The sequence below is a fragment of the Arachis hypogaea genome, chromosome 13 (assembly GCF_003086295.3).
Source record: "Arachis hypogaea cultivar Tifrunner chromosome 13, arahy.Tifrunner.gnm2.J5K5, whole genome shotgun sequence".
NCBI lineage: Eukaryota > Viridiplantae > Streptophyta > Magnoliopsida > Fabales > Fabaceae > Arachis > Arachis hypogaea.
The window spans coordinates 143,959,901-143,971,577 of NC_092048.1; the positions used below are offsets into that span (position 1 = coordinate 143,959,901).

The 11,677-nt window shown below is 35.3% G+C and overlaps 1 protein-coding gene across 2 annotated transcripts; it reads right to left on the reverse strand.

The window, feature by feature from the left end:
- Positions 1–3,917: 3,917 nt before the first annotated feature.
- LOC112792554 (probable mediator of RNA polymerase II transcription subunit 19b) lies at positions 3,918–6,347 on the reverse strand. 2 transcript variants are annotated; one of them, XR_003197492.3, is made up of 6 exons: positions 6,097–6,347; positions 5,747–5,927; positions 4,870–5,156; positions 4,554–4,766; positions 4,288–4,404; positions 3,918–4,118 (listed from the first exon to the last, which is right to left on the reverse strand). XR_003197492.3 is itself a non-coding variant. In XM_025835835.2 (5 exons), exons 2-5 carry the CDS (start codon positions 5,775–5,777, stop codon positions 4,339–4,341), a joined length of 597 nt encoding a protein of 198 aa, XP_025691620.1. In that variant the 5' UTR covers positions 5,778–5,927; positions 6,097–6,347; the 3' UTR covers positions 3,918–4,338. The 2 variants fall into 2 exon arrangements, 1 of the variants encoding a protein (XP_025691620.1); XM_025835835.2 differs by having other exon boundaries at positions 3,918–4,404.
- Between the last annotated feature and the right edge of the window lie 5,330 nt (positions 6,348–11,677).

An 11,677-nucleotide genomic window follows, 5' to 3' on the forward strand; every position in this document is an offset into this window, starting at 1 on the left:
CGGTGGTGGGTCTCTTCTATCCATATCGTCTCACTTTCTCTTTCCATGACCGTCCGACCTTTCCATGAGATATCTATCAAGCCGACCTTCTCTGGTCAGCTTTTCTATCACATTTTTAAGATCGTAACAGTCGTTTGTAGAGTGACCATATATTTTATGGTACTCGCAGTAATCGCTGCGGCTCCCCCCTTTTTTATTTTTAATGGGTTTAGGGGGTGGTAATCTCTCAGTGTTACAAATCTCTCTGTATACGTCCACTATAGAAACTTTCAGAGGAGTATAAGAGTGATATTTTCTTGGCCTTTCGAGACCGAGTTCTTCCTTTTTCTTGGTTTCCCTTTCCCTCTCTTTTGTTGAGGGAGGGGGACCAGGTCGCCAACTCAGGTCTCTTAATTTGGCGTTTTCCTCCATATTGATGTACTTTTCAGCTCTTTCCTGTACATCACTTAGAGAAACGGGATGTCTTTTAGATATGGACTGCGAGAAGGGACCTTCTCTGAGTCCATTGACTAATCCCATTATGACTGCCTCTGTGGGCAGGTCTTGAATCTCCAAACATGCCTTGTTGAACCTTTCCATATAGGCTCGTAAAGATTCTCCGACCTCCTGTTTTATTCCCAGGAGGCTCGGTGCATGTTTCACTTTGTCTTTCTAGATTGAGAACCTCATCAAAAACTTCCTTGAGAGGTCTTCAAAACTAGTAACCGACCTCGGGGGGAGGCTATCGAACCACTTCATCGCTGCTTTCGATAGAGTGGTCGAGAAGGCTTTGCATCGCGTAGCGTCGGAAGCATCAGCTAGGTACATCCGACTTTTGAAGTTGCTCAGATGATGCTTTGGATCCGTGGTTCCATCGTAGAGGTCCATATCAGGGCTTTTGAAGTTCCTTGGAACTTTCGCCCTCATTATGTCCTCGCTGAAAGGATCCTCCCCACCCAAGGGCGGCTCTTCTTGTTCGTCACGGGAGTTGCGACTTTTGAGGGAGGATTCCAACTTTAAGAGTTTTCTTTCTAACTCTTTTCGTCGTTCCATCTCCTCTTTTAGGCACTTTTCAGTTTCCTTTTGCCGCTCTCGCTCTTCCTCCAACTGTTCCAGGCGGCTGTGGACTAATCCCATGAGTTCAGTTACATGGGATGGTCCTTCTTTTTCTGACTCGTGCCCTTCTGAGGAGTTTACCTTCGGGTTTTTTACTCCAGAGGTGCCTTCTCTGTGCTGATTGTCAACTTCCTGGTGGAGGGTGAGATCCACATCGTTATTGCCTGTGTCCAGATTCTCTTGCTCGGAATCTGTCTCCACATGACCTTCTTCATGGGATCTGTCCGCCATTGGTGGATGATCTCTCGGTTCCCCGGCAACGGCGCCAATGTTACGGTGGGTAACCAGAGATTAATAGAACGGATGGCGTTGGTTGGTCCAAATGTACGAAGGAGGAGGGCTCCGAATGGATCTGCAACTCGGGAGGCTCCGTCCGACTTGTTCATGTGAGGAAAGGGGGGTGGTACCTGCAAAGACACTCTGATGCCTAAGTTAGCAAGAGTGTGAGCAGGTCTAGAGAGTATTGGACTTAGAGATACCTGAGGGGTGTCAGTGTATTTATAGTGGTGAGCCAATAACCACCGTTGGAGTAGTGCCATATCTTTAGGGTGTTAACTGTCCCATTATCTTAGGGAGGTTAAGATATGGCTTGATGAAGTGGTTAAAGAGATTTTAGGGGCGGTTACTCATTTGAATGAGTGTTTATCTGCCAGCTAATCTCGTGCCCGACTTCTTTAGGACAAATCGTAGTCAACACCGACTTCTTGACATTAGGTCGGTGCGTAGTAAGGCTCAATCCTCTGGACTAAGCCTTTCTTTTGGACCTGGGCCTTTATTATTGGGCCAGGGTATGAACAAGAAGCATGTGTGTGTTGTTCTTTGTTGTGGAGAATGTGGGTGTTAGACATGGATGTGGGACAGTTTTTTCTGAAATAAGGGATGAAGAAATCGGATCATCCGATTTTTTTATAAAAAAAATTAAGCATACTAATCGGACAGTCCGATTAGTATAGAAGAGAAAATTTAAATTTTGGCGAAAATAATCGGACCCTCCGATTTGTGTTTAAAAAATAAAAAAAATTTGGAGTTCACAAATCGATTTTTAAACACAAATTGGAGGGTTCGATTTTTATTCCTAGCACCACAGTCGCATAAATCACCTATACACTCAATAACTGCGTACTATACTATTCCCCCAACCACATCTAAATTAAAAAATGCTTGGTGTCTACTTTAAATTTTGTAATAGAATTTAATTTTGATGTCCTTTTAGTATAAAATAATTTTATACATGTATCCAATTATATAACATCATATTAATAAAAATAACTACTTTTTATATTAACCGCGTGAATGGTAATCCAAAAAAATAAATGTAATTACAGTTACACATATTAATACATCAAAATTAAACTTTTTTTTTGTAATATTTAGACTTCAACTTATGATTTATGAACTATATATGAATATTTGCTCCTAGATAATTTATTGTCATTGGTCTGTTCTCATTTAAAATGCCTTACTAATAGATACATGAATTTGCTCATTTTACAAACATTATTAGATACTGGATAAAGTTCTTGTTAAAAAAGAAAAGAAAAGACTGCATAAAGTTACATACTCTAATATACAAAGACATTATTATATTCTCCTGAAGCATAATTAATGCATGATTTAGGAAGAAAATCTCTATAAGTGATTTGAAATCAATATCTTTGGGAGATTACTTGAAATTTTGTGCCCGCACAATTAAGTGCATTTTCTAACTAAATTATATAGTCATGATTCAAAATTTAGTAAGAACTTTTAGATATTTTTTTCCGAATTAAATAATTTAACTTATTTTTATATCCTTTTACAGTACTTCATTAGTTCATTCGTTGATAAGATCAAATTAAAGATATACAGTCAGCTTCTACTAGCAAATATTAATGGAATATTTGTTTGTTCTAAGGTTTATAAAGTTGCTTTGGAAATAATTCTTTGAAAATAATTTATTCCCATCTTCATTGCAAGTTATATTTAGAAATATTTGTGGGTAATTAAATGTTTTTAGAAAAGTGAGTTTTACATGGTAGGAGCTAAGAATAAAATAATTCCCAACAAAAAGGAATTTAAAATACTATAATAGCCCTAAAGTATAATATATTTAGGCTTGATTTGGTAAAATTTTTTAAAGAGATGTTTGTATTTTTCAAAAGCATAAACATTTCGTTTTGCATTTGGTAAATCAAAAAGTTCATATATTTATACTTGTAATTTTTAAAAGTAAGGGTATTTTTAAAAGCATCTAAAAAAAACTTTTTAAAGTTAACTTATACTTATCAAAATTAAAAAATCTAATATAATCTGGTATATTAATTAATATTTAAATTTAATTATTATATTAATATCTATTATAATATTTTTAAATTTTAAAAACTATTTTACCAAATATACTTGTTACTTATACTTATTAAAAGTTATTTTTAATTTAATTTACCAAAAATGCTATAATTTTTAAAAAACTAGCTTTTAAAAATTACTTTTAAAAAGTACAGGCTTTAACAAACTAAGCTTTAATATATTAAACATATTTTAAGAATTACCACATAGATTCTTGATATTACAGTGTATAACCGCTATAAACATTCAAAATAAACTACCAATCTCTTATAGGAATGATGACTACAATAATAATATATTCATGTAATGAATTATATGATTTGATATATTTAACTAAATATGTTTGACAGAACTATCTAACAGTTCACAACATCATCTTTACATCATCTTCCCGTGAAGATGTCATCATTGAAGTGACCACCTATAAGAATACATATTTGATGCCTTATTTTTATGTCCATGAAACATTTTTGTACACATACCGCAGAACAAACTGATTTTAAATATCAAACAAACAAATTTGATAGAATACTTAGAGGAAGAAACACCTTTTTCAGGTATATTACATTTGCAGGAGTCATATTGGCAAGAATATAATTTCAGACCCTTAGAGATTAACCACTGGTAAAAATTAAATGGTGTCAATTTCGTTGGTCCCTTCTTCCCCTCTCGCCTCTCTTAAGATTACAAGCCTGGACCTATAAAAAGAATAAATAAATAAACAAATAAACCGACTACAAGCACTATGCACAAAACTGAGAAGTTCTAGAGAAAGGCAAGTCATGAAATTTTGGTGTAATAAGGCCGATGGTCCTTCTATTCATGGCAGAAAATCACAACCAAATGTCAATTGTACAAAATGTTTACATCGGGTTTTGAATTACTGAAGCAAGTAACTTGAGCCTGTAATCCAGCTTCTCACTTTCTTGTATTTGGTGGTCTCTTGCAAACAGAAGGATCATTGCTTGTCTCAGCCCTCCTTTTCTAAAAATGCCAACAGTCAATAAAATAGATTTTAGTGTGACAAATTGCATTCTTACTTCAAGATGTAAAATTCACAAACGCATATGTATTAGGGTAAGAATTAAAACACATAACATTATATAACAAGGGAAGAAGGAAGGGGACAAAACCTTGTCTTGGTGATTCTTTAATTGCAAGGAATGAGAATCATGGCGCCTAATTACATTGTTTTCTATACAACTTCCATCCTTTACCTCATGTACTTTATGCTTACGATGTTTTTCATCCTTCCTATCAACAGTTCTGTCCTCAATTTTCTCCATCTTGTTGCCTTTTGATTGTTTCTCCGACTTTGGCTTTGCAGTCCTTAGCCCCTTTTGCGACTGTTATAAGATACCAGAATGACACAGAGAGCAATCAAACAAGTCAATTCAAAATATTCAATTCCCTTCGACATGATGAGAAAGCAAAGAGCAAGACTCTTACGGTAGAAAGGTGCATGGGACCCATTTCCCTCATGTGGAAAGCTTCATTTAGCACATCCAACTCAAAAGGATGTAAGGAAGCTTTTCTTTCACTTGTGTTGGTGTTCTTACAGAACTGATGCAGTCCCATTCCTTCTCCCTTCCTAATTTTTTTGTCACCGACCACATTGTGAAGATAGTGCGTGTCCGAAATTGATGATGGAAGTGACCTCTTGCAGAAGAATTCATAGTATGGCCAGAGCTTATACTGGTTTATGAGATCTCGTCCACCTCCAAGTTCTTTATGTCCTGAATCCAAGAATTACCAAACAACATTTACTAAGAGAAAAACAGAGTTCTTGCAGGTTTATGACTTCATGAATTAACACACATGATTGAACATGAAACCCAAATTCAGCAAGTTATCAGCGACTGAATTGCAAAAGAAACAGATACAATTTACACTTTAAAATGTTAGAGCATGCCTTAACAGGATTATTATTGATGATCATCTCATGATCATATATGTCCAATAAGCTCTATTTGTTGTATCACTGACTTTAAACCTCGCGAAAAATCTATGATCGTGAGGCTCCAATAAACAGTGAAATTTCTTGGGATGAAACCATGCCAAGTTCATTACGAATTTACAAACTTACCTTGCTCAAGAATCCAATACTAATCAACAACAATTCTATCATTAATCTATGCCTTGACATTCAATAATCAAGAATCAGAAATATTATTAATTCAAGGGTTACACAAATATACTTTCCACGTGACCCTCCTGTAAACGCCATCATTAGAAACCATGTTTTCCACAAAATACACATGACATATTGACATTGTCACATTATTCAGAAGAAAAAGAATCAATAGAGCACTTCCTGAGTTCTTACCCATCCCAAATCTCTTGCCTTCAAGATCCATTTTTCAGACAAATCCACAAGCGGCAGCCAAAATGCCAGTACCAATTATGTTTGCAAACACAACCAGCAACCACAGGTAGTTACTGCCTCAAAATTTGGACAAAGATAAGGTTCCCCAGCAATGAAGTTGCACACTTGAACAAAAGCTACCCTAGAATATCATACCAAATACATTATTTTATTTGTATCCATCCACACCAATACCAACATGCATTAGTATTTACAAACTTTAAACGATTGGGATCAAGTAAAATATATGGTCAATAAAAATCAATCCAATTACTAATAACCAAAACCCTTAAAATGAATCAAGAAAATACCTGAGCACGAACCAGTGCTAGGGTTTGAGATTATTCGACGTTATTGTACACAAATTTTAAAAAGGAGGTTATTGGGTTCGAAGATCTTTTCCTTATTTCGAAAAGAAGAAAAAAAAAAGGACTTCTTTTTTGAAATTGGGGATGAAAGAATGCGAACTCGATGAGAACGTAACCTTCTCAGAGACACGGGCTTCCCTTTTTGGGATAGGGTGTAATTGGGTCGGTCCTCGAGGGTTAAAAAGGTAAACACTGAAACTAAAATAAGAGTATAGCTTAAAAAAATATTTTAGGAAATGATGCAAAGTTTAAAAATTATTTTTAGGGTAAAGTATATATTTTTTTTAAATTTGTTAAAAAGTTTTAAAAATAATCTTAAGTTTTATTTTGTTTTAATTTTATTTTAGAATTTTTTATTTGCATTAAATTTATTTTTAACAACTAATTTTTTTAAAAAAAATTATGACCAATTTAGTAATAATTCTATAAGAACAATTTTTAATATAAGCAAATTAAATATATTTATTATGCATTATCTGGGATATATTTTATGCAAATCAAAAAATTTTTGGACAAAATTAAAACAATAAAATTTACAGATATTTTTAAAATTTTTAACAAATTTCAGAGACAAAAAATATATTTTATCATTACTTTTAAGAGTTAATAGTTAAATTCGTCCTTGAAAGATCGCGTATTCTTTATTTTTGTCCTTTAATGATTTTTTTAATCAAATTAGTCCCTAAATAATTTTTTTTAAAATCACGTTCATCCCTCTGTTAATTTTTTTACACTACTATTAACGGTCTGCTAACCTGAAACGTGAAGTGACAACACAGCATAGTAAACGACGTCGTTTTACACTTAACACAGTGTACAGTTCTTCTTCACTCGCACTCTCACTCTCTGCTTCCCTAACTCATGACCTACCATCGCAAATCTCTGACATCTTGTATACATCACTGACATACACCTGCGAGGTGCTGGTTAGCATAGTAAGCAATAACATGACGATATGGTAGTCGCTCCACTAGGCATTTTGTGCACCTCAAAAACCTCATTTCTTCTATCAAACTGGTGCACAACTATGTTTCCTGCACACTGCATATTTGCTTCTATCCGCTGAGTGGCAAATTCAGAGTAAGTAAATCCAGCACGCTTGCACTAGTGAGCCTCAATACTCTTCCGCGTAAATAGCTCGTTCAACTAATAATATGTTGCTCGGACGAGCGCCAACACAGGAAGATTTTAGACACCCTTCAACACTAAATTGATGCACTCAACAAGGTTCGTGGTCATGTGACTCCATCGATATCCCTCGTCAAATGCCAATGCTCATTGAAAAAGTTCGAAGTATTATCAAAAGGCTTAGGATGTGATCGGATACAACATCATGATGTGGTGTAGCTTGAACTGATGGAATTAACATGTGTATGTATGAATGTGGAAAATATGATGATGGGTTGAATTTGAGTGGAGATTCCGGTTGAGCAAAGCCAATAGAGGAGTTATGTGAATAAGAGGAATGAAGACTTAGACTAGATAGTTCGAAGGGAGAAATTTTGCATACTTAAAAGTTACTTTAACATATCAGAATTGGTGAAAAACCAAGACTAAAGGATTAATACCGAGATAAAATGAATCATTTGAAGTATTAAGAGGGATTATGGGCCCGAATAGAAGCATACACATGAGAACTTGAATTCGAGATGAGAAACGGCTACCACGCCTATTTTTGAGTAACTGAATCTGAATTTTGGAGACAAAATTTTTATTTAGGTGGGTAGAATGTAAAACGCGAGTATTTAATAAATAAATAACTCGTAAATTAATATGTATTAAAGAAAATTAGAAAATGGAATTTTATAGTTTAATAAGGTAGAGCTAATTAAAATAAAAATTTTGACACTAATTTTAAAGATTTTGGCCCAAAATTAGGTTTATGGGCTAAACCGGTTGGACTGAGCCCATATTCGGCCCAAGGCCCAACATATCTAAATTCAACTTAAGCAAATCAGCCACTCAACCCCTCTCATTATATGAATCACGCTGAACTTGAATGGGAGAGCACCAAACCCCAGCTTCCATTTTACTTCCAACTTTAAATCCTTATAACTTTCAATCTGGAGCTCCGATTGACAAGTTGTTTACGGCCACGCGTTCGTCTCGGAGTCCTCTTCAATTCTATTCAAACGAAGTAGTATGTTTTTCTCTAATTCATGCCCAATTCTTCATTCAATTCTGTTTTCATGTTTTGGTTATGGGTGTTGAGATATTTTGATAATTTTGGTGGTTTAGGTGCAATCTAACATGGGATGATTATTATATTTTACTCCAATTATAAAAGGGTAAGGTAAGAAAACTCTAAACCCTTGTGGTTTGTCCAATTTTATGTGCTATTGTGCCAAATTATTGAATTGTATGAATTAGTTGAAATTATATTGAACTAGAGTTGAATTTGTCAAATTGGAGCTCTTGGAGCAAATCTTTAGTGGCTGGAATAATTGGGTGTGGATTGGAGTCTTTGAAACTTGAATTTTGGTGATTTTGAACTTAGGGAGAAATCCGCCAAGGTATGGTTTCGACTTCTCGTAAATAATATATAATCTATCGTGAAAACATAGGCTAGATGACCATAAAATAGGTTGAAGCATGTATGTATGTTAAAAGTTAGTAATCCTAATAAAGAGATTGATGATTGATGATTTTGAAGAGGATAATGAATGTGAATTGTTAAATGAGTGAAGGAAGCAAATTTGGATTGTGTGTTGGTGTAAACTTAGTGGTTTTGATTAATGCAATATGTATTTGAGTTGATGAATGATGATTATGTTGAATGATGATTTTGTTGGTGTTTGAAGATAATAATGTATTATGATAAATATTCGTTGTTGATGTGTGTTGTGGTGAGAGTTTGACTATAACGATGAGTTGTCAAAGTTGGTTGAAAATTGGTGTTAGAATTGATTAGAATAATGGATGGATCATATGTTGAATTGATTGAATTGGTAGAGTAGCAATAATATGAAAGTGGATATGTGTATGGTGGAGAATTGATGTAGTTTTGGTAAGAGTTTAGAAGTTTTGGAATGGAAAGTTTTGAAAGTTTTGAGGTTTGGTACTTTTATGAAAACTTGATTTTTAAAGAACTTTGGCGATCCATAACTTAAGCCTCAAATTTTGAATTTGAATAAAACCTATTTCAAATTAAAGATAATTTCAAGATCTTTAAAATGGTATAAAGTTTGTGAAAATATGAATTTTGTAGAGGAAGTTATGAACATCGGAAGTTAGGTACAAAAATCTATTTTCTGCAAACTTAACATTTTTCTGGAAACTGGCTTGGATGCGTACGCGGCACATAGCTGCGTACGTGGCATGGTCCGATTTTAGCTGCATGCGTACGCACGAGGACGTGTGCATACGCACACACTGAAAAGTTTGCAAGCGTACGCATGCACACATTCCTATTTTGTACTAAAATTCTGTTTCTCACGGTTTGACCTTCCTGACAAGCCTGTAAACTTCTGAAACTATTGTTTTGATGAAAATTCATTATTTTTGAACTATTGAACAATCCTGTGATGTTCTAAACCTCTAGAAACTCTTATTAAAAATGTATTAGTAAGGTTTTAAGTCACGGAGTAAGGGTTAGCGAGTTGAAGAATGGAATACCTGATTTGATGAGATGATGAAGGTAATGAATGAGATGATAATGAAGGAGTTTGATTGAGAGGATGATGAATAATTATGTTTGAGATATATGTGACCGGGTAAGACGCAGTGATCCTATCCACTTGCTCCAGGTATGAATTGAGAATGAATGGATGAATGAGAATGAATTGTAATGATAATAAAAATGTGTTTCTATATATGACTCCGAGTAAGATGCAGTGGTGTTATCCACTTGCTCCAGGTAAGAGTCAATAAGGCGGGTAAGATGCAGTGGTCTTATCCACCTGCTCCGGAAGATTTTGAGACTTCGGGTAAGATGCAAGGATTGTGTTCTGTCGCTGCTTGCTCCGAGTCGAGAACTGTAACACCGCCTGGGTAAGAGGCAGTGGTGAGGTTGTCCCCTACTCCAGATACGCGGGTAAGATGCAAAGGTTGCGGCGTTGTTCCACTTGCTCTTTGTTTGGTGTTCTGCCTAGGGTTAGCTACCAAAAATGTCGAGTTTGGCTTTATAACCGACAGATGAGACTCATCAGCCAAAGGATAGGTATGCTTCATGTGCATATGTTTGATTTGCTTGTTTGTGCATTAATTGAAAGTGCCTATTTGAATTAGTATGCCTAATTGTTATACTTGCTACTTGCATTAATTGTACTCTAATTGTGTTTGTCTTTGTTTGTCTGTGTGGTTCCACCGGAGTTGGGAGGACTGGAGGAATGTGAAGGATTAAGAATTTCGGTTAGAGTTTGGTTAAGTTTAAGAACCTTAGAGAACTACCCATGTTTATGGTTTTCATCTTAAGTCTTTAAGTTTTATAATATGAGTATCGAGATTCTAGATTTGCCTTTGGCATTCTCAGGACCTTATATCTTATTTATGTGGGCACCATTACCATATTGAGAACTTCCGGTTCTCATACCATATATATGTTGTTGTTTTCAGATGCAGGTCGAGAGACACCTCGGTAAGCGTCTGGAGTTCATTATGCAAGTGAAGTGTTATATTTGGGACTCTATATTTTGAGCTTATGCTTTATATTTTGTAGTTAGATTCTCTTCTGTATGTATAACTTTATTTTGTCCATCTTAGAGGTCGATGTGGAGAAATAGGTTGTTGTTCTATCTATTTTGGGATATTTTGGATTATGTATATCTATGTATTTATACTCCGACCAGCCTTAATTTTGCAGGTTGAGTCGGAGGTTCAGTATTTTGTAACTCTTGATATTCTACTCTTTATAATTACGTATTATATATTTTTTTTATTTTTAGAGGTCGTAATATCTCGCCACCTCAATTTTGTTTTATGACTATAGCTTACAACTCTGTTGGTAGGTGTTACAATTCTTTACTCCATTGATATCCCCATTCGCCAAAACTTCCGGAGCCACCGTGGAATTTTTGATGTTGAAAAGCGGTTTGAGCAGAGAAGGAGAAGGAGAATGTGATTGTACTTGTACTTGAGGGCGCACCAACAAGTCCCTGGCTGCTGCCTTCTTCCGAGCTATGGCAGCCGCACTTGCAGCCCTTTCATCGACTCCCCCTCCCCTAGGGAGGGTCTCAGCAATCATTGAGGCATTGACAGATTTGTTTGTAAGTGCACCTGAACTTCCAGATCCCCTCTGTAGCTGCTTGGAATGCTTGTACAAACTCAGGACGTGCCTGTCATTATACGAAAAATCTAAATTTCAGCGGGTGTTAAATTAAAAGAATCAGAGATAAAGGCGTAGAACAAAGATATACTTAAAGATGATCTAAGAACAAAGTGAAAACATCTGTATCAAAGTTGAAAACTAATAGCTACATCAATGAACATTGATAACAAAGAACATCATTCTCACTTTACTGGCATTAAACATTCAGTATTAACTAATAGCTATAGCCCACAAACACAACATCTATTATAATATATA

Coding starts and splice junctions, on each gene's coding strand:
- LOC112792554 (XM_025835835.2), bottom strand. CDS start 5,777: ATGGATCTTGAAGGCAAGAGATTTGGGATGG. Junction 5,157..5,746: donor AGGCAAGAGATTTGGGATGG/GTAAGAACTCAG, acceptor TCTTGGATTCAG/GACATAAAGAACTTGGAGGT. Junction 4,767..4,869: donor GTCCCATGCACCTTTCTACC/GTAAGAGTCTTG, acceptor ATCTTATAACAG/TCGCAAAAGGGGCTAAGGAC.